We start from the raw sequence: 23,073 nt of genomic DNA, 5'->3' as shown, positions 1-23,073 counted from the left end.
GCCCCACACTGGGAATTGAGCCTGCAACCCGGGCCTGTGCCCTGACTGGGAATTGGACCGTGACCTCCCGCTCAACCACCGAGCCACGCTGGCTGGGCAGCTGTATGTGTGTGTGTGTGTGATAATCCACTCATCATTTTTCTTCCACTTACCTCCCAAAGAGGCTGTGGGTGAGGGGGCGTTTCTGGCCTCCATCTCACCTCCTCTCTGCCAGCGCTCAAAGCCTGCCCAACACCCCCCACCCCACCGGCCCCGTGCCTCCAGGGCGAGCCCTTCAGCACCACGGACAGAGCCCACTGCGGGGTCTGGGTGACAGCTCAGCTTCCGCTTCCTCCATCACCTACAGCTTCTCCGGAGGCGGCAGGAGTGGTCCCCATTTCACAGAGGAGCAAACAGAGGCTCAGGGGAGGGTGTCTCCCCCAGGTGCTGGGCACCAGAACTGAAACGTCTGAACGAGACGCCCACAGCCACCCTGCTCCATCCGCTTGCGGAACAGCTGTGGCCGCCAGCGTGCAGAGCAGGGACCATTCTGATGGCTCACGGCATTAGACAGATGGGGCCTCCGGCTCAGGAATAGATACGTTTGGTCACAAATGAGACTTTTTAAAGAAGGAATAGCCCAGCCGGGTGTAGCTCAGTGGTTGAGCGTCGACCCAGGAACCAAGATGTCACTGGTTCCATTCCTGGTCGGGGCACATGCCCAGGTTGCGGTCTCGATCCCCAGTGTGGGGACCTGCAGGAGGCGGCCAATCAATGATCTCTCTCATCATTGATGTTTCTCTCTCTCTCCCTCTCCCTTCCTCTCTGAAATCAATAAAAATATATATTTTAAAAAGGAATAGACACTTGGTGGAAAAGGTTACTTCCTGAGACTTATACCCAGATTCCTCATTCCTCACCTGACATTATCCTTGGAGGATACTCAGTGAATTACAAATGCCTTTTAAAATTAATCAAACATCTCTGAAATCAATAAGAAAAAAATATTTTAAAAAGACCTAGCTGGTGTGTTTCAGTGGATAGAGCGTTGGCCTACGGACTGAAGCGTCCCGGATTGGATTCCAGTCAAGGGCACATGCCCAGGTTTCGGGCTCGATCCCCAGTAGAGGGCGTGCAGGAGCCAGCCTATCAGTGATTCTCGCTCATCATTGATGTTTCTTACTCCCTCTCCCTTCCTCTCCGAAGTCAATAAAAAAAAAAAAAATCAAACGGGAGCATGCTCTGAATGCTGTTCTGCCACATGTGTCTGTGCCCCCGTGTGTCTATCCTTGTATCTATGTATATGTATCTATTATCTATCTACACGTCTATGCATTTATGTATCTATTATCTATGTATGTATCTATGATCTATCAAACAGCTGATCACTCACTCCATTTTCACACCTTTTCAGGATTAACTGATAAAAAAAAAAATGTGTGAAGCCAGACTAAGCTTTGAACAAAGAAAATTTATCCTAAAGTGCCACTAGACTTTTTTTGAATGGGGATACATAAAAGATGAAGTTTATGGTAGAAAAACCAGTAGCAGTTGATGAATTGAGGGCACAAAAATACGGAATGAAGTGGTTATCATTTTTTCCCCCTGTTAATCCTCACCCAAGGATATCTTTTCCATTGATTTTTAGAGAGTGGAGGGGAAGGGGCCAGAAAAAAATCGATAGAGGCAGTGATTGGTTGCCTCCCACACTCACCCTGACCCAGGCCGGGGATTGAGCCTGCAACTGAGGTAGGTGCCCTTGATCGGAATCAAATCCAGAACCCTTCAGTCCACAGGCCAACCCCCTATCCACTGAGCCAAATCAGCAAGGATGGAAATGAGTCTGTTTTTTAAAAAATATTTTCTTGATTTTTTACAGAGAGGAAGGGAGAGGGATAGAGTGTTAGAAACATCGATGAGAGAGAAACATCCATCAGCTGCCTCCTGCACACCCCCCACTGGGGATGTACCTGTAACCAAGGAACATGCCTTTGACCAGAATCGAACCTGGGACCCTTCAGTCCGCAGGCCGACGCTCTATCCACTGAGCCAAACCAGCCAGGGCAGAAATGATTCTTGATGTTTATCAGCCATAGCTGGTCCAGAACAGTCATCAGCTTGAAAACAGGCATTGAACCCCTCCCCCCAAAAATTCATTTTTGTAGATAAATCTTTTAAATGTTGAAAATGAACTGCACATGAATAAACATGGACCTTAGAACCCTTCAAAGAGCGTGTACATTTTTGGGGGACACCCTGTATTTGATGCCTTGGTTGATTCGCATATGTGCCCTGACAGGGAATCAAACCTGCAAACCTCTAACCAACCGAGTTACCCCGCCAGGGCCCACCCTCTCTGCTCTGGAGTCAAGTCTCCACTGAGCAAGGAGGACACTTGAGCCCCGGCCGGTGTGGCTCAGTGGATAAGGCGTGGACCTGGGGACTGAAGGGTCCCAGGTTCGATTCCGGTCAAGGGCACATGCGGGGGTTGTGGGCTCCATCCCCAGTGTGGGGCGTGCAGGAGGCAGCTGATCAAGATTCTCTCTCATCACTGATGTTTCTATCTCTCCCTCTCCCTTCCTCTCTGAAATCAATAAAAATATATTTTTTAAAAAGTAAAAAAATAAAGGACATTGGACACGTTTGCCAAATGCTCAGTGTTTATTGGGCCCACTCCGCAGGCTCGGAGGGAGGAGAGGCAGTGCCTAGCCCCTCGGGCCCTACGTCCAGGCGCCCAGGATCCCGCAGTGAGGCTCTGGGACTGTGGGACCTCAGGGCCGCCCCCGCGGAGGAATCCTTGGGCACAGTCGGCTTCCAGGTTCCGGGCGGGGAAGGGAGGGGGGGGGGTCTGGGCCTCAGTTTCTCCACCAGTACCGGTCACCTTCGTCCTCTCCGCCCGCGGAGTACCAGCAGCTGTCGATCACCATGTTCGGCCTGCGGAGCTCAGCCTCCTCCAGCAGCTTGATGACCGGATCAGGGTACTGCCATTTCCACAGCCTGCGGGCGGGCGGGGCGGGGCAGGGGCTCAGGGGGCGGGGCAGAGGCTCAGGGGGCGGGGCAGAGGCTCAGGGGGCGGGGCGGGGGCGCAGGGGGCGGGGCCGGGGCTCAGGGGGCACAGGGGGCGGGGCGGGGGCGCAGGGGGCGGGGCGGGGCGGGGGCACAGGGGGCGGGGCAGGGGCACAGGGGGCGGGGCGGGGGGCGCAGGGCTTTGCTTCAGCCCGCCTGCCTCCCTCCGGATCCCCTAGTAAGGACCTGGCCGCCCCCCCCCCCTTTTTTTTTTAAATTCTCACTGAAGGATTTTTTCCATCGATTTTTAGAGAGTGGAAGAGAGGAAAAGAGAAACATGATGTGAGAAACACATGGATAGGTTGCCTCCTGCGCGCCCTACCAGCGCACCGGCCTGGGAGGAGCCTGCAACGGAGGTACCAGAATCGAACCCGGGACCCTTCAGTCCACAGGCCAGCTCTCTGTCCACTGAGCCAAACCGGTTAGGGCTGAACCCCGCCTCCCCCTTTTTAAAAAATCCTCACCAGAGGATATGTTTACTGATTTCTTTTTGTTTTTAAAATATGTTTTTGTTGATTTCAGACAGGGAGGGAGAGGGAGAGAGAAACATCAGTGATGAGAGAGCATCATGGATCGGCTGCCTCCTGAAGGACGTGGCCTTGACTGGAATCGAACCCGGGACCCTTCAGTCCTCAGGCTGATGCTCTATCCACTGAGCCACACCCAAGCACAGGGCCTGGGACACGGGGCGTGACCGGTTGGTTAACATTCTGCTCGCTTAGCCGGGACCGTCCCCTCCCGGCTGCACCCCGCGTCTGGGCGGGGAGGTCCGTGCACTCACCCGAGGACCTGCAGCTTGGACGTGGGGCGCGCGAGGGCCGAGCACAGCGCGCGGACGCCCTCAGGGCAGAGCTGGTTGCGCAGCAGGTTGAGGCTGCGCAGGTACCGGTTGCAGAGCAGCACGGAGGCCAGGGCCTTGCAGCACCGCGAGGTCAGCTCGCACGCCTCCAACCTGCGGCCGGACACGGAGGGGGGACCCCCGAGATCAACGCTCCGCCCTTCTTCCTCCCGCCCCTTTGACAGTGAGAGAGAAAAAAAAAAAAAGCAGCGGACTCATTCCTACAGGGGCAATGCGCGCCCCGATGTTCATAGAAGCAGCACAATTTACATCAGCGGAGATCGCGCCCGTCAGCACCGCAGTGGATGAAAAAGCGGGGACCCGGGCCGGGGTGGCTCAGTGGATAGAGCGTCGGCCTGCGGTCTGAAGGGTCCCAGGTTCCATTCCGGTCAAGGGCATGTACCTTGGTTGCGGGCACATCCCCAGTGGAGAGTGTGCAGGAGGCAGCTGATGGATGTTTCTCTCTCATGATGTTTCTAACTCTCTCTCTCCCTTCCTCTCTGTAAAAAAAATTAAAATATATATTTTAAAAAAAGGGTCCCAGTTCGATTCCAGTCAAGAGCACATGCCCAGGGTTGCAGGCTCAGTCCCCAGTAGAGTCCGGCAGGAGGCAGCTGATCCATGATTCCCTCTCATCATTGATGTTTCTATTTCTCCCTTCCCCTTCCTCTCTGAAATGAATTATATATATATATATAGTGAGACGCGTATACCATGGAATACTATGCAGCTACGAAAAAGGAGGGCATTTTAACCCTTTAAAAATTATTACTACTTTAAATAATCCTCACCTGAGGACATTTTTCCATTGATTTTTAAAAAAATGTATTTTATTGATTTTTTTACAGAGAGGAAGGGAGAGGGATAGAGAGTTAGAAACATTGATGAGAGAGAAACATCGATCAGCTGCCTCCTGCACACCCCCTACTGGGGATGTGCCCACAACCAAGGTCCATGCCCTTGACCGGAATCGAACCCGGGACCCTTCTGTCCGCAGGCCGACGCTCTATCCACTGAGCCACCCCGGCCCGGGCTCCATTGATTTTAGAGAGTGGAAGACAGTGTGGAGAGAGAGTAACATGGACGTGCGAGAAACACACCGATGGGCTGCCCCCTGCACGAGCTTGGACCAGGGCCCGGGCTGGGGAGGAGTTTGCAACCGAGGCCCGTGCCGCGGGGGTGATTCTGCCGCTGCCGCTAAGGGTGGGAAACCCCAGGTCATCCCTGCCCTTTCGCCCCCCTTTCCCGCTGGTTGGTGTGCGCCGCCTCACCCTGGGCCCTGGGCATCCACGGAGGACGCCTGGGCTCGAGGGTGCGCTCTGTCCGACTGAAGGGCATCGGGACGCGGTCTCTGCTCCAGCAACCCCGCGCTTGGCCCTGCCTCTGCCCAGGCCCGAGCCCTGACCCCGGGGCCCGAGCCCTGACCCCGGGGCCCTGAGCCCTGACCCCCGGGCCCGAGCCCTGACCCCCGGGGCCCGAGCCCTGACCCCCGGGGCCCGAGCCCTGACCCCCGGGGCCCGAGCCCTGACCCCCGGGCCCCGAGCCCTGACCCCCGGGGCCCGAGCCCTGACCCCGGGCCCCGAGCCCTGACCCCCGGGCCCCGAGCCCTGACCCCCGGGCCCCGAGCCCTGACCCCCGGGCCCCGAGCCCTGACCCCCGGGCCGGAGCCCTGACCCCCGGGCCCTGAGCCTGACCCCGGGGCCTACCCGAGTCTCCGCAGCGGGGCCGTCTTCAGGCACAGGCCGTCGCACAGGTCCGCCACCCCGCTGTCCCCCAGGGCGTTGGCCGCCAGATCCAGGCTCTGCAGGTGCGTGTTGGTCACGATCACCTGGGACAGCTTCTTGCAGCAGGCGGCAGAGAGGCCGCACCTCGCCAGCCTGCGGAAAAGTGAGAACGAGAGAGAGAGAGAGAGAGAGAGAGAGAGAGAGAGAGAGAGAGAGAGAGATGGTGAGAATCATGGATCAGCTGCCTCCTGCACGCCCCTCACTGGGGATGGAGCCCTAAATTCGGGCCTGTGTCCCGCTGGGAATCCAACTGTGACCTCCTGGCTCATAGGTCCACGCTCCACCCCTGAGCCACGCCCGCCGTCCTGAGCACTTCAATGCAATCCCCCCGTCCCTGCCATGTTCTCCGTGGGCGGAGCCTCGGTTCCTGGGCCTGCTCGCCCTGGCCCCCCGCCAGCTGCTCAGTGCGTGAGAGCATCGTCCACATACACCACGGTCGTGGGTTCGATCCCCGGTCAGGGCACGTATAGGAACCAACCAATAAGTGATCAATAACAGGAACAACAAACCAGTATATCTCTGTCTCTCTCATCAATGAAAAGTGAAAAAATAAAGAACAAAGAGGTGAAGACTGAGTTGGGGCGGGAGGCCCAGGATCCCCGGGGCCTGCGTGGGCTCCCGCTCAGGGGCCCCCTGCGCCCCAGCCTTCCCACGTCCCCGCAGTGTCCGCGGGGAGCACGCGGCTCTGTGCACCCCGACGCCGACCTTGGGCTCGTCCCCCGGCTCCCGACCTTCCAGGACCCAGCCCCCCCGCCCCCCCGCTGGTAGAGGTGACCCCCGGCCCCCCGACACTCACTCCAGGTCCTGGAGATGGAAGGTGGGCTCCAACAGGACCTCGCACAGCAGGTCCACGCCGTCGTCCCCCAAGGGGTTCATGCTGAGGCTCAGGTGCGTCAGGTGGCGGTTGCCCATGAGTCCGAGCGAGAGAAAGCCGCAGCCAATGACGTCCAGCCGGCAGCACCGGAGCCTGCAGGGCACGCGCAAGGGACAGGGGGAGGTCACACGCCCGACCCCGCGACCCCTCGTGTCGGCCGCCTGTCCTGGGAGGGGATTATGCTAGTACCTAGGAAGGTTGTTGGGGGGCCGGTAAGAGATCAGCCCACGGCCTGCAGGTACCCTAAGCCATGGACACAGGCAGGAGGGGGCGAGGCCTGTGCTGGAGGGCGGGGGGCGGGCGCAGCCGGGGAGAGGTCAGTGGGGGAAAAGGAGGCATGTGCAATACTTCCAACAATAAAGAATTTAAATTAAAAACAAAACTAAGAAGAAGGTCGTTAGGTGTAAATGTCGGACGACCTTGAAGTTCTTGGCACGATGCCTAATGCACCTGCTGTATGCTATGACTCTCTCTGTTTTGTTAATTAACGTGTTAATCCTCACGCAAGGATATTTTTCCCATTGATTTTCAGAGGGTGGAAGGGCGAGGGAGAGACAGAGAGAAGCCTACCACCAAGGTAGGTGCCCTTGACCAGAATCAAAGCCGGGACCCTTCAGTCAGCAGGCCGGCGCTCTATCCACCGAGTCAAACCAGCCAGGGCAAAAAAAATATATTTTTTTTATGAGAGAGAAACATCTAGATCAACGCTCTATTGATTTCAGAGAGGAAGGGGGAGGGCGAGAGAGAGAAGCATCAATGATGAGGGAGAATCATCGTTTGGCTGCCTCTTGCACGCCCCCCACTAGGACCGAGACCACAACCTCGGCCTGTGCCCCGACAGGGAATCAAACCACGATCAACCACTGAGCCACACCAGTCAGGCTCCACTGATTCTTAGAGAGAGTGGGAGGGAGGAAGGGGGGGAGAGGGAGGGGGAGATATATATATATAGAGAGAGAAAGAGAAACACCCATGTGAGAGAGACACATCGATTGGTTACCTCCTGCGTGCACCCAGACCAGGGCCAGGGATGGAACTTACACCCCAGGTACGTGCCCTTGACCAGGAATAGAACCCGAGACCTTTGTACGCAAGCTGACACTCTAACCACTAAGCAAACCGGCCAGGGCGGTGACCCTCTCTTTCAATTTTCTTCCTGACTCAACGTGTTAGCTGCCGGTTGCTGCTCTAACCAACCACCCGTCCTGCAGCCCTGGAGGTCAGCATCTCGCTGTCGGCCTGGCCCTGCTCCCCCTGGAGACCCAAGGAGGGGGAGAGCTCTTTCCTGCCTTCCCCTGCGTTTGCAGGCTGCCCTTGACCAGACTCGAACCCCGGACCCTTCAGTCCACAGGCCGGCGCTCTATCCACTGAGCCAAACCAGCCAGGGCAGTAAATAAATCCAGTCCATCAAACATCAGAGGGAAGAGGAGGGTGGGAGTGGGGGGTAAGAGATCAACCGAAGGAGTTGTGTGCATGCACATGAGCATAACCAATGGACAGACAATGGGGCCATGGGGACTTGGGGGGGGGGGGACGGGGCAGGAGTAGCTGGGTGTGTCAATCGGGGAAAAAGGAGACATATGTAGTATTTTAAACAATAAAAAAACACAATATGTAATACTTAAAACAATAAAGAATTAAAAAATAAAATAGAAAAAGAGAAAGATGGAAAGAGAGAATTTTCCAAGGAAGCGCGAAGGCTAGAAGGTGGCCCGTAGGGACGGCCCGGGGCACATGGCAGGGCCCCCTGACCTTTCCTGGCTCCGTGCTCTCTGAGACAGGCCCACGCCCGTGGTCACGGAGCCACGGAGCCCCCACGGGGAGCGAGGGGGACTCACATCAGCCTCTGAACAGTGCAGGTGAAGGACTTCAAGCCGCGACACAGCAGCATCACGCCATCCTTCCGCAGCGGGTTGGTCGACAGGTCCAGGTGCGTCAGGCTCTTGCTGCTGGTGAGGACCTCGGACAGGTGCTGGCAGGCGTCCTCCGTGAGCCTGCAGTTCCCTAGTCTGCAAGGAGAGACAGCCCCCCAGAGCAAGTGCTGGACTCCCACAAGCAGGGCCGAGAGCCGAGTACACAGGACCGGCTGCTGTCTTTTATATCAGCACTAGAGGCCCGGTGCATGAAATTCGTGCACAGGTAGGGTCCCTAGGCCTGGCCTGCGATCAGGGTCTTCCGGCTGCTGGCTGGGGCCTTCCTTCGTTCCACGCTGCCCCCTGGTGTTCAGCGCACACCATAGTGAGCAATCGAACTCGGGAGGGGACACTTTGAATATTAGGCTTTTATAGAAGAAGATTTCCGTAAAAGCCCAGTTTTTGACAGGGTTGATTCGTCTTAATTTGTTGGAATTGTTTGTTGTTGTTTTTTATTGGTTTCAGAGCGGAAGGGAGAGGGAGAGAGAAACATCAATGATGAGAGAGAATCGCCGATTGGCTCCCTCCTGCACACCCCCTGCTGGGGATCCTCAACCCTGGCATGTGCTCTTGACTGGAATCGAACCTGGGACCCTTCAGTCGGCAGGTTGATGCTCTATCCACTGAGCCACACCAGCCAGGTCTCCGCTCAATCTTTTTTTTTTTTTAATGTATTTTATTGATTTTTTACAGAGAGGAAGGGAGAGGGAGAGAGAGTTAGAAACATCGATGAGAGAGAAACACCCATTAGCTGCCTCCTGCGCACCCCCTACTGGGGATGTGCCCGCAACCAAGGTGCATGCCCTTGACCGGAATCGAACCCGGGACCCTTCAGTCTGCAGGCCGACGCTCTACCCACTGAGCCACACTGTTAGGGCTCAATCTTTCCCATCAGGTCAGAGTTTTGCAGCCAAGACACAGGCGTTATTTCCTGGGTCTTTCTCCAGCCTTAACCTTGGGGCCCTCCCACGAGGTCACAGCGCCTGCTCTCACCCTTGGCGGATGCCATCAGCCAATCCCTGCCTCCCCCTACCCCCACCCGGGCCCCCCAGCCCTGGGAGGACCTCGGTTGAGACAAGACAAAGACCCCGTGTGAAAGGAGCGCTCACATCAGCCTGCGCAGGGCGCACTGGGGCACCTTCAGGGCCTCGCAGAGGGACGCCACGCCCTGGTCTTTGAGCTTGTTCCCCGCGAGGCTCAGGGACCGCAGGTGGTGGGAGGCCAGCAGGATCTGGGCGATGAGCGGGCAGCAGGAGTCGGTTAACCCACAGTGATCCAACCTGCGGACGGAGAGGAGGTTCGTGAGACACCCCCTCGGCCGCCCCCAGCCCCTGGCGGGGCCCCTCCGCTGGTCCCCGGACACTGTCTGCTGTGGCCCCCGAGACTGGCCGGGACCGGACCTGCAACCCAGGTGCACGCCCTTGACCAGGAATCGAACCGGAGAGCCTTGGGTGTGTGGGGCCCACACTCTAACCACTGTGATTATTTTTAAATTTTTAAAAAAATATTTTTTTTATTGATTTCAGAGAGGAAGGGAGAGGGAGAGAGAGAGAGAAACATCAATGATGAGAGAGAATCATGGATCAGCTGCCTCCTGCACGCCCCCCCCCCTCCTCCCCACTCCCCACAGGTGATGGAGCCCACAACCTGGGCATGTGCCCTGACCAGGAATTGAACCGTAACCTCCTGGTTCATAGGTTGATGCTCACCCACTGAGCCACCCCGGCCATGCTGGGGGAGATCACACGCACCTCCCCCACTTCCCCCCCAAACTTGATGGAACATCACAAGTGACTTTTGTATTGTGGTAAAATATACGCAACATAAAAATGACCACCCTGCCCTGGCCGGTGTGGCTCAGTGGATAGAGCCTCGGCCTGGGGACTGAAGGGTCCCAGGTTCGATTCCGGTCAAGGGCATGTACCTCGGTTGCAGGCTCCTCCCTGGCCCGGGCTCTGGTCAGAGTACATGCAGGAGGCAACCAATCGATGTGTTTCTCCCACATCAATGTTTCTCTCTGTCCTTCCCTCTCCCTTCCACTCTCTGTAAAAATCAATGGAAACATATCCTTGGGTGAGGATTAAGAAAAAAAAAGAAAACAAAACAAAAAAGAGAAAACCACCCTGGCTGGGTGGCTCCCGTTGGTTGGGGCTGTGGGTTCGATTCCTGGTCAGGGCTGTGTGGGAGGCAGCCGGCGGATGTCTCTCTCTCTCGTTCTCCCCCCTCCTCTCTCTAAACATATCCTCGAGTTGAGGATTAAGGAGGAAGAGTGGGAACCAGACCCGGGACTTGCCTCAAAGACTCCAGCAAGCAGTGTGGGTGCCGGAAGGCCTCCTGCACCACCCCGATGTCTTCCTCCTGCAGGTGCATGCTGGCCAAGCTCAGGTGTTTAAGGTGATGGCTGACGACCAGCGTCTTCCAGAGATGGTGCAGACCCAGGGTAAGCTGTGTCCCTTTAAATCTGCAGGAGAGCGAGCGAGGGAGCGAGAGTTAGACGGTCGGGTGCAGCCTAATTATTCCTTTCGTTGTGGTTCACCCTCGCCTGAGGATATGTTTCCCACTGATTTTTAAGAAATACATTTTACTGATTTTTACAGAGAGGAAGGGAGAGGGAGAGAGAGTTAGGACCAGGATGAGCAGTGCTCCCACAGCTGGCTGATCCCCACAGGCCACGTCCCCCCAGGGCACGAATCCCATGCACTGGGCCTCTAGTACATAATATAGTGTAATAAAAATTAAAACACAACGTATTTTAATGTGTATCACGCATGTGAGAATCAACGTTTGTTTTTAAATTTCCAGTGCACATATGTACGGGTTAGCTGGTCGGCCATACGGTCGGTCCCTTAGCCTTTTAGATATATTGACGACATGACCTCATGACCTTAAAAGCACTAAGAACTGATTGAAATGCTGCAGTAAATCATGCATTTTGAGCTTTACATTCACTGCCTCATGCTGGACCACTCACCTGAAAAGAACTCCCTTCTCTTTCCCCCTAACCAACTCCTATTCATCCTTCAAAACCCGAATACATGAACCCACCTCGGTAATCCCTTCACAGGGTCTTGAGTCCCTTCCCATCCCATCCCTTTTGGGAGCTCGTTTCCTATACCTCCCACGGCTCTTGTCCCCTCCGAATACAGTTTATAGATTGGCCTTAGCGCTGTGACACGGCCACGCCGAGGGGCACGGAGCAGGGGCCGCACAGCCTTACATCAGCTTCTGGATTTTGCAGGCCGGCTGCCTCAGCTTGACGCACAGGGTCCTCATGGCCCACTCGCTCAGGATGCTGCCGGAGAGGTCCAGCTGTTGCAGGCTGGGGTGGGAGCTGAGCACCGAGCAGAGGTTCTCCCACCACTCGGTGACCAGGGGCTTGGTCTGCAGCCTACATGGGAGAGGGAAGGAAACGTTGGCTTCCACCGGATGAATTTAAAAAGCTATATATCTATATCCATCACCTTAAACACCTGAGCTTGGCCAACGTGCACCTGCAGCAGGAAGACATCGGGGTGGTGCAGGAGGCCTTACGGCACCCACACTGCTTGTTGGAGTCTTTGAGGCAAGTCCCGGGTCTGGGTCTCACTTTCCTTTTTAAGGATATGTTTAGAGAGAGGAGGGGGAAGATCGAGAGAGAGAGAGACATCCATGTGAGAGAGAGACATCCACCGGCTGCCTCTCACCCGTCCTGCCCACAGGGATCAAACTCACAAGCCAGATGCGTGCCCTGACCAGGAATCGAACCCACAACCCCCCCCCCCCCAAATGTATACATACTCTCACAGCTGAGAGCTCAATTTTGAAAATGAAATGTCTTTTAACAAAGACTGCCTTTGTAAGTATTTAAAGTGTGTGTCTACATTTTGGGGGGTGGGCACCCTATAGGAACAACCCAGATGTCCATGGGTGGATGAATGGATGAAGAACATGTCAGTCACCCCCCATAGAATGTTACTCAGCCTTGTAAAAGGAGGTGCGGCCATTGGCAACAACACGGGCAAACCCAGAGGACATGATGCTGAGCGAGACAAGCCAGACACGGAAAGACACACGTGACCTCGCATGCAGAATCTGAAACGGTGGGACTCAGCCCTGGCGGTGTGGCTCAGTGGATAGAGTGCCGGCCTGCGGACTGAAAGGTCCCAGGTTCGATTCCAGTCAAGGGCACATGCCTGGGCTGTGGGCTCAATCCCCAGTGGGAGACTCACAGGGGGCAGCCGATCCATGACTCTCTCTCATCATGGATATTTCTATCTCTCTCTCCCTCTTTCTTCCTCTCTGAAATAAAAAATGTCTATGTCTATGTCTATGTCTATGTCTATGTCTATGTCTATGTCTATGTCTATGTCTATGTCTATGTCTATGTCTATGTCTATGTCTATCTATAAAAGCCTAATATGAAAGTGTCGCCTTGGGAGTTCGACCGGGAGTTCAATCACTCAGTATGACGTGCACTGACCACCAGGGGGCATTGTGGAACGAAGGAAGGCCCCCACTGACAGCTGGCAGCCACTTGGGACCCTACCCGTGCACAAATTTCATGCCCTGGGCCTCTAGTTTTAAAAAAAACCCAAAAACAAAAAACAGTGGGACTCACACAGGCAGAGCGAGCGTCCGTGGTGGTTGCCAGTGGTGGAGGGTGGGGGTGGGGGGGAGATAGGGGCACATGGGCCAAAAGGTGCAAATTCTCAGTTACAAGTAACATATAACCATGGTGTTTCCCACTGGGAATTGGCTAGGATGGTAGGCCTTTCTTAAAAACATATTTTATTGATTTTTTACAGAGAGGAAGGGAGAGAGAGAGAGTTAGAAACATCGATGAGAGAGAAACATCCATCAGCTGCCTCCTGCACACCTCCCACTGGGGATGTGCCCGCAACCAAGGTACATGCCCTTGACCGGAATCGAACCCGGGACCCTTCAGTCTGCAGGCCGACGCTCTATCCACTGAGCCACACCGGTCAGGGCAGGACGGTAGGTCTTACGTGTCTTCCCCCGCCACGGCAGCCGTGTGAGGGATGGCTATGCTAATTAGCGTGGTTGTGGCGCTTATCATCTCGAAACACCAATACCTCCGCGTGGAGATGGAAAGAATGAACGTCGCAGCGGGGGCCACTCACCCTTGCTGAATGACGGGCCACGCCTCGGTGGACTCGTCTTCCGGGAAGATCTCCCCGATGTCCATCTGAATCTCCCGCAGGCGCCCGCAGTGCTGGAGGCAGAAGGAGGACACGTTCAGGTCCATGGGCCGGTTCACCATTAGCCTCACTTCCCGGAAGCCGCTCAACGCCGAGTGGACAAACTCTTCGTCTTGGGTCTCGAAGAGACAGTAGAAGGAGTCCAGGAGGTCCAGCGGGGAGGCGGCGGCGGCCTGCTGACCCAACAGGGAGACCCACTGGAGCAGCACCCGCCTCAGCCCCGGGGCCACGGCACACCCCAGCAGGTCCTCCAGGGCCCGCACCACCTCCTTGTTCAGGAAGCCGAACAGGAAGCGTTTCATCTGCAGCACGTGGGCGTTGAAGCTGATCTGCCTGAGCTCCTTCAGGCTCTTGGAATTCTCGATGCGCAGGGCGTGGGGCTCCCACGCGGCGTCCAGGCCTTCCAGGACGTAGGACAGGGCCGCGTAGAACTCCTGCAGGCTCGGGTGCAGGAACGTGAAGCACCTCCCGCCCTGGCTGTCCCGCAGGAGGATGTGCTTGTGAAACAGGACGGAGAGCTCTGGCTCCGTCAGCCCGTGAACGCCCAGGTCATCGCTGTGGAACACGAACTTCCTGGCCCACACGCCCTGCGCGGCCATCCGGCACAGGCCCTTCAGGACCACGCGTTCGTCCGCACTGAGGCAGCGCCCCGGGCCGTCTTGAGGGGTGAGCTGATGGACCACGATGGTGACGTACAAGCCCGTGAGGATCTGGCAGGTAGGGGGCAGGCCCTTCCCCGAAGCCGTCTGCAGCTCAAGAGCCCGGCAGAGCAGCCACCACGTGACGGACACCTGGCACCTGTCAATCAGCACGTGGTTGTCCAGCACCGCGTGCAAGACTTGCGTTTGTTGGTCCTCGTTCTTGACTTGCTTGAGGAACACCTGGATCCTCTTCTCCATCGTGATTCCTTCGATGAAGAGGTACCGGGGAGAGAGGAGCATCCATCGGAGCTTCTCCAGGCCCTCGTCTCTGACGGTGACGATCAGGGAGCACTCAGGCAGCAGGACCTTCTTCAGCAGACTGCACATCAGGTCGGACACGGGCCGCTTCTCTGTCCAGTTGTCACAGACGTTGAGGTCAGCGTCTTCGGAGGCAACGTCCAGGTCATCAAAGCCGTCGACCACAAACAAGAGCCTTTCCGGTTGGGACATGATGTTTACCACGGGGACCTCAGAGTCTGGCCACTCCCTGGAAATTAACTCCGTGAAACTGCTTCTCCTCCTCCGTGGTATGTCCCGGGCATTGAGGAAGAAGACGTAGGAAAACACGTCCGGGTAGAGCTCCCCGCGGGCCCAGTGCAGCAGGATTCTTCTGGCCAGAGCTGACTTCCCGACCCCGGGTCTTCCGTGCAGGACCACGGTGAGTGGCCGGAAGCCCTGCTCGTCTGGAGCAAAAGCACTAGACAACATTTGCATTTGTGGACAATCAGCGGCAAAGGTTTGGAAACTGTGGTGTACGTCCGACACCGTGGAGAACCTTATCATCACATGACGTTTGTAGTCCCCTTCGTTATCTCCCTGGCCTACGACGGACCAGAGGGCAGAAGAGAAAAAGGAGACAAAGTTGAAAGACACTCTACACACAGGAGACTTTGTTCCTTCTCAGCAATGTATTATTGTGATTATTATTCCTCACTTGCACATACAAAAATATATATTTATTTTAGAGAGGAAGGGAAAGATAGAGCTAGAAACATCAATGATGAGAATCATTGGCTGCCTCCTGCATGCCGCCTACTGGGGATTGAGCCTGCAACCCAGGCATGTGCCCCGACTGGGAATTGAATCCTTACCTCCTGGTTCATAGGTTGATGTTCAACCACCGAGCCATGCTGGTCAGGTGCAAGGATATGTTTTTTATTTATTAAAATTTATTTGTATTTTTATTTATTTATTTTTACACAGAGGAAGGGAGAGGGAGAGAGTGTCAGAAACATCGATGAGAGAGAAACATCGATCAGCTGCCTCCTGCACACCCCCTACTGGGGATGTGCCCTCAACCAAGGTGCATGCCCTTGACTGGAATCAAACCTGCGACCCTTCAGTCCGCAGGCTGATGCTCTATCCACTGAACCAAACCGGTTAGGGCAGATATGTTTTTTTATCGATTTTGAGAGAAAAGGGAAGGGGGGAGAGAGAGAGAGGGAGAGAAAATATGAATAAGCCAGAGTTCTTTACCTTGGTCTTTTGTCTTTGCTGCTGTGGTATCATCTTGCTTTATAACTTCTGACATTTCTGCAGAAAAGAGAGGGAAGAAGAATGAAATCCCACACACTAAGAGGTGAATTAACCAGGTCAGACCCACAGTATCCCCAAGATAGGGTCTGCAATGCCCGATTTCACCTTCTGACCTGTCCGGAACCACGCCTCAGCTGGAGAGGCACAGTGGATCGAAAATGAGCTCAGAGGGTATGGGTTCTGGTCTTATTTCTGCTTTTTATTCTTTGGAGACCTTTGGGTGAGTTGATAAAATGAAGGTCAAACCCAGTGAGGGATATCAATGTGAGAGAGACACATCGATTGGCTGCATGAGCCCCAACTGGGGCCAGGGATCAAACCTGCAACCAAGGAATGAGCCCTCGACTGGGAAGCAAACCCAGGACCCTTTGGGGCCAGGGCCGAGGCTCTAACCACTGAGAAATACTGGCCAGGGATGGGTTCTTTCCCCTTTCTTCCTTCTTTTGCTCAATCCCTCCACGCCTCCAATACCATCCCCACCAGAGCTGTCTGCCTGGCCTGCTCTTTATCTATGAATCTGTCCAGATGGACATTTTTAAAAGATCACCTTGCCTATCACCATGGGGAAAATGGATTCTGTGTAACGAGAGTAGAAACAGATTAGAGATTCAAGTGAGATGATTCTGATATACAGGCTATGGTAAGAAATGTGTAGAAATACGAGTCCTGCCCAGCCAGCATGGCTCAGCAGTTGAACATCGACCTATGAACCAGAAGGTCATGGTTCAGTTCCTGGTCAAGGGCACATACCTGGGTTGTGGGCTTGATCCCTAGTAGGGGGCGTGCAGGAGGCAGCCAAAGATTCTCTCTCATCATTGATGCTTCTATCTCTCTCTCCCTCTCCCTTCCTCTCTGAAATCAATAGAATTAAAAAGAAACACACACACACAAGAGAAACAAGTGCTACTTCAGAGGTAGGTCTCATATGATTTCCTGATGAAGTAGGTAGAAGGCAGAGAAAATAGTCAATCAGAAATAAACATCTATCTATATCTATCTATATCTATCAAAACCTAGTATGTTGGAAGTGTCTGGCCGACTGGTCAACTCACCAGTCGCTATGACATGCACTAACCACCAGGGGGCAGATGCTCCAACTGGTAGGTTAGCTTGCTGCTGGGGTCTGGCCAATCAGGACTGGGCAAGATGGGGCCAGACACGCCTTAGAGCCCTCTTGCGGTTCCTCCCTGGCCACCAGCCCTGATCGGGACTGGGTGAGATGGCCCTGATCAGCCCCGATTGCTCACCAGGCGGAGGGACCCCACCCGTGCACGAATTTCGTGCACCGGGCCTCTAATACTAAAAATAATGACCAGGCTTCTGGTGTGAGTAGCACAGTGGATGGCAGGACCATGGACCGAGATAGGAAACCCTTGACCCAGCCCCCCCACACTGACCTGAAGGCTGGCCCCTGCTTGTTCCTTGGTCAGTCTTTGGGGGTGTAAAATCTTGTAGTATTTCAGCCAGTGAACATTCTGCAATGCAGAGCAGATGACAGGACAGTGGCCACAACGAAACAGCAACGGCCCTGGCCAGTGGCTCAGTTGGTTAAAGCATCATCCCCATACACCCATTATTTGTGGGCTTGATCCCCAGGCAGGGCACATACAAGAATCCAGCAATGAGTGCATCAATAAGAGGGAAAACAAATCTCCCTCTCCCCTCTCCCCCCGCCCCCAGCTCTCATGAAGAAAAAATAATTTTTTAAGTTCACTCTCTGCCCAAATGACTGAGGGCAACCAGGACGAGCCTTGACCCCATGACCAGCCTGTAATGGGGACAGTGGCGTCGGATCCTAAGTGCCACCGTCAGAGAAATAACCGATTTATGTGACGGGTGCTCGATTTCAGAGAGAGAAGGAGGACGAGGGAGAGAGAAACATCAATGATGAGAATCATGGATTGGCTGCCTCCAGCACCCCCCTCACCCCCCCAACTCCCATCCCCACCCCCTCCACCCATGTAATACTCTCAATAATAAAGATTTTCTTTTTAAATGTGCAAGAAGGGAAACTATCCCGAGGCCTCAGTCTTTTGTTGTTGTTAATCCTCACCCAAGGATTTTTTCCATTGATTTTTTAGAGAGAGCAGAGGGAGGGAGAGGAAGAGAGAGGGGGGGAAACATCAATGATAAGAGAGAATCACGGGCCCTGGCCGGTTTGGCCCAGTGGATAGAGCATTGGCCTGTGGACTCAAGGGTTCTGGGTTTGATTCCGGTCAAGGGCACAGGCCCAGGTTGCGGGCTCCATCCCCAGTGGGGGGTGTGCAGGAGGCAGCCGATCCACGATTCTCTCTCATCATGGATGTTTCTCTCTCTCTCTCTCTTCCTCTCCCTTCCTCTCTGAAATCAATAAAAATGTATTAAAAAAAAAGAAAGAATCATGGATCAGCTGCCTTCTGCTTGCCCCCTACTGGGGATGGAGCCCACAACCCGGGCGTGTGCCCTGACTGGGAATTGAAACCGCCATCTCCTGGTTCCTAGGTCGACGCTCCACCACGGAGCCACGCTGGCCGGCCAGGCGGCCTTACTCACTTTCCATCTCCTCCTTCGCCTTCTGAGAGAGCACGGGCAGGTTCATCTCCAGAAAGATGTCCATGGCCATGCTCCAGACCACCAGCGCCTGGCAGTGCTCGTGCAGGAGGAGGGCCAGGTGCTGCGCGTCCGCCCCGGGCACCTCCACCCACGGGAAGGAGCCGGGCACCAGCCCCGACGTGCTTCCCATGAGCAGCTCCTTGAACGTCTGGAACTCTTCCTTGTCCAGCTGCTGGAGACACCAGCGCAGTCCACAGTCGGAAAAGGGGGACACGCTGGCTTCCCCCATCGCCACGCCAGGCCGAGGGCCCCCTGTGTGGATGGAGAAGTCGATTCCCGGGTTGCAGGGAGCAGATGGGACCTGGTGGGGGTGGGAGGGGAGAGTGACAAGATTCAAAGGAGAGTCGTGCATCACAGGATCACATTCACGGCCATCCTCCCGCCCCCCTCCCTCCGAGATCTGTCCGTCTGTTCCATGCCTTCTGCTTCTGGTTCTATCTTGTTCGTCACTTTATTTTGTTCCTTAGATTCCACACATGAGTGAGAGGACTTGTCTTTCTCTGACTGGCTTATTTCACTTAGCACAGTGGTCGGCAAACTGCGGCTCGCCAGCCACATGCGGCTCTTTGGCCCCAGGAGTGTGGCTCTTCCACAAAATACCACGGCCTGGGCAAGTCTATTTTGAAGAAGTGGCGTTAGAAGAAGTTTAAAACATTTGGCTCTGTTGACTAATAAGTTTGCTGACCACTGACTTAGCACAATACTCTCCAGGTCCCTCCATGCTGTTGCAAAAGGTAAGATTTCCTTTTCTTTAAAGTAAATATATTTTTATTGATTTCAGAGAGGAAGGGAGAGGGGGAGAGATAGAAACATCAATGGTGAGAGTGCGGTGGGCTGGCATGGCACATGCCCGGGTTGTGGGCTCGATCCCCAGTAGGGGTCATGCAGGAGACAGCCAGTCAATGCTTCTCTCTGCCCCAGGGAGCCTTACGTGCCGTGCCAGCTCAGCCAGGTTCGGTGAGCCTGAGGGGGCTGTGAAGGATTAGATAAGACAGACAAGAAAGCTGGGTCTCGGTGGGACGCTGCCCTCTCTCGTGGAGAGAGAGAGTGCCATGGACTACAAGCTGTACCTTTATTTTATAGCAGATGCCAGGAGGCAAAGGAAGGGCGTGGTCAAGATGTTAACATTCCCGTGGGTTTCGATCCTACTCAACCACATGCACCTGATTTGCTTGCTTGCAAAGCTCTGTTTGCTTGCAGCCTATATCACTCAGGCACGTGGGGCCACGTGTTTGGACCATAGGTTCACGCTTACCACTACAGCTGTTGGCTATCACTGGCTGGGAGGGCTCTGCCCTCCGAACTGGGACTTGCACGTGGCCATGAGAGGACTGTGCCCTCTCATTAATCCGAGGCTTGAACCTGTCCAAACACTGTGGCCGCACCCCACAAGAGAGAATCATTGACTGGCTGTCTCCTGCATGACCTCTACTGGGGATCGAGCCCACAACCCAGGCATGTGCCCTTGACCAGAATCGAACCTGGGACCTTTCAGTTCGCAGGCTGATGCTCTATTCACTGAGCCAAACCAGCTAGGGCTTCCTTATTTTTTTTTTAAGTAAATGTATTTTTATTGATTTCAGAGAGGAAGGGAAGTGGCGGGGGGAGAGACAGAAACCTCAATGATGACAGAATCATTGATCGGCTGCCTCCTGCATGATCCTCACTGGGATTGAGCCCACAACCTGGGCATGTGCCCTTGACCGGGAATTGAGCTGTGACCTCCTGGTTCATAGATGGAAGCTCAACCCCTGAGTTCAACCAGCACAGGAAAGGGGGAGGAGGCAGGAAGAAATTGACCAAAGAACTTATATGGGTACAGGTATAGCCCATGGGCACAGACCATAGTGTGGTGAAGGCCTGGGGAGGGGGGCAGGAGCGGGTATAGGGGGGGCAAATAGGGAAAAATGGGGGACATCTGTAATACTCTCAAAAACAATGAGACAGGTGTGTCCATTCAAGCCCTGCATCCTCAATGCCCAACCACCAGCGCAGAACGGTGGCTCACCTGTAAGATGTTAGTGCCCCACCCCAAACACACTGTTTTGGGGGATGAGCAGGACATGGATGGAGTGGGGAGGGTGAACCCAAGGACACATTTTGCTTCAGACCTCCCCACAGTGTGTGCTTTCTCTAAAATATGAAAAGGCATCTCCCGTGAAAGCATCCTCTTAGAGGAAGCCGGTAGAAATAAGAGTGTTTTACTAAAATGATTGAGCTGTTACCATTACCCATCTATGAGTGACAGAGAGATAGAGAGACGGAGGAGAGAGAGAGAGAGAGAGACATGGAGGAGAGAGAGAGAGAGACGGAGGAGAGAATTACTGACAATGGACAGATGAGAAAGTTTATGTGCCGATTATTCAAAACAGAACCCTAGCAAGAAAATGAGCGTTTCTGCACATTCCCATGTAATATCTAGGAAAACAATCGACCCCATTGGTGGTTAAAGGGGAAAATAATGACCCCACTTATTTCTAAGAACAAGTGGAAAAGGTTACATCCTAATTCAAATTTCCTCCGTCAAAATGAAAATGAAGATTTCCTGGTTTTCCCAAACCTCTAACATGCAGGAACCTGGATACATGGAGATAGAAAATACACACACACACACACACACACACACACACACACAATCTCTCAACTGCTTGGTTGAATGATTAAATTAACGAGGAAGCTTCTATAAAAGAGAATGAATTTTGGGTGGTCACAAGGAAACACTTTCATACACACCCACGACTTGAAGAAAATGTTTAAATTAAACATACAGCCCAGCCCTAGCCGGTTTGGCTCAGTGGATAGATTGTCGGCCTGCGGACCGTAGGGTCCCGGGTTTGGTTCCGGTCAAGGGCATGCACCTCGGTTGCAGGCTCTCCCCTGGTCAGGGCTCGTGCAGGAGGCAACCAATCAATGTGTTTCTCTCACATCCGTATTTCTGTCTTTCCCTCTCTTCCACTCTAAAAATCAATGGAAAAATATCCTCGGGTGAGGATTAAAAAAAATAAAAACATTAAAAAAAGAGAAAGTCTATATGAAAAATAAAGTGTCATTTGATACAGCATGGATGGATCTTGAGAGTATCATGCTGAGTAAGTCGGATGGAAAAAAGAACCGTATGGTTTCCCTCATATGTGGGTATAAAACAGAAAGCAACAAACACACACAGACTCAGTCACAGACAACAGCATGGTGGTTACGAGAGGGGAAGGGGGCTGGAGGGTCAAGAGGGTCAAACATATGGTGATAGGAGACTTGACTCGGGGTGGTGAACACAATACAATATTCGGAGGATGCATTATGGAACTGTACACGTGAGACCTATATACTTTTATTAACCAACATCACCCCAATAACTCTACCGCTGAACATTATGTTGTTAACCAGTGCTATGGCAATACATTTAATTGAAAAATAAAAATAAAGGATCCATAAAAGCAGAACCAGCAAAGAGACAAAAACACCGGAACGCATGTTCTTGTCTAAACCCCTCCTCCCGTGGCGGACGGTACGCCACTCAGGCTTTCTGTCAACGACCTCAGTGTTGAGATCTTGTCCTCGCTCCATGGAATTGAAGGACAAAGTTCTGACACGTGAGCAGCTCACCGTGTTTCAGGGAAAAGCGTCTGAAGGCCCCTCGGATGCTACTGTGACCCCTCGTCCAGTACATCCCAGAGAGGGGAGTGGTGCCTGAAGCCCACAGACAGACACCGAAAGAACGGGGTTGGAGCCCAACGGAAGGGTTGACGGGGGAGGGGAGGGGACGCGGCGCCCCAGCAGGAGGGTAGGCTGGAGGGTGTGAATGAAGAGGGGTGATGTGTGTTTGAGTTTGTTCTCTTCTTTGAAATTTTATTGTTGGAAGTATTACAGGTGTGCTACCCCAACTTCCCTCTTTTTCCCCATTGACCCTGCTTCTGTCTCCACCCCAGATGAGTCTTTTTTTTCTTTGCTTAATCCTCACAGACAACAGCAGGGTGATTACCGGAGGGGGAAAAGGGGGTTGGGGGGGGGCGGGTAGGAAAAGGTTAAGCGGGGAGTAATGGTGATGGCAGGAGACTTGGGGTGGTGAACACACAATACACAGATGATGTGTTGTAGAACTGTACCCCTGAAACCTACACAGTTTTATTAACCAACGTTGTCTCAACTAAAAAAAGCTGGGCGGTGAGGGCTATTTTCTGAGACTGAATGACGAGGGGAGAGGGAGAGGGAGAGAGGGCATGGCTCTCTGTCTCCCCCCACCCCCACGTTGTCTCTCTATCCCCAGCTCTGTCTCTCCCCATTTCTCTCTTTCTCCCCCCCTCTCTCTCACCCTTCCCCGCAACACCCCCCCTCCGCCCCCCGTCTCTGTTATTTATAGATGGGGGTAAAGGTAACAGTTCAATCATGTTAGTAAAACCCACTTATTTCTACCAGCTCCCACTGAAATGCTTTCAGGGGAGACACCTGTCTGTGTTTTGGAGAAAGCAAACAGGATGGGGAGGTATGTTTCTCTCCCCTGCCCCCCCCCCCCAGCTCCACTTGGCGCCCACCTTTTCTCTCCTCTCTGAGGACATGACCGGGGTCTTCAGGGACCCCACAGAGGCCGTTCCCAT

General features: G+C 54.1%; 1 protein-coding gene across 1 annotated transcript; it reads right to left on the bottom strand.

Moving 5' to 3' along the window:
• Positions 1-2,811: 2,811 nt before the first annotated feature.
• On the bottom strand, positions 2,812-23,073 carry NLRP5 (NLR family pyrin domain containing 5). Its single transcript, XM_054713489.1, has 12 exons — positions 23,011-23,073; positions 18,422-18,782; positions 15,830-15,886; positions 13,575-15,174; positions 11,672-11,842; positions 10,748-10,915; positions 9,564-9,734; positions 8,380-8,550; positions 6,464-6,634; positions 5,590-5,760; positions 3,827-3,997; positions 2,812-2,976 (listed from the first exon to the last, which is right to left on the bottom strand). Exons 1-12 carry the CDS (start codon positions 23,071-23,073, stop codon positions 2,835-2,837), a joined length of 3,417 nt encoding a protein of 1,138 aa, XP_054569464.1. The 3' UTR covers positions 2,812-2,834.

This window comes from Eptesicus fuscus, unplaced genomic scaffold, assembly GCF_027574615.1.
Source record: "Eptesicus fuscus isolate TK198812 unplaced genomic scaffold, DD_ASM_mEF_20220401 scaffold_69, whole genome shotgun sequence".
NCBI lineage: Eukaryota > Metazoa > Chordata > Mammalia > Chiroptera > Vespertilionidae > Eptesicus > Eptesicus fuscus.
This window is presented reverse-complemented; position numbering and strand designations above follow the sequence as displayed.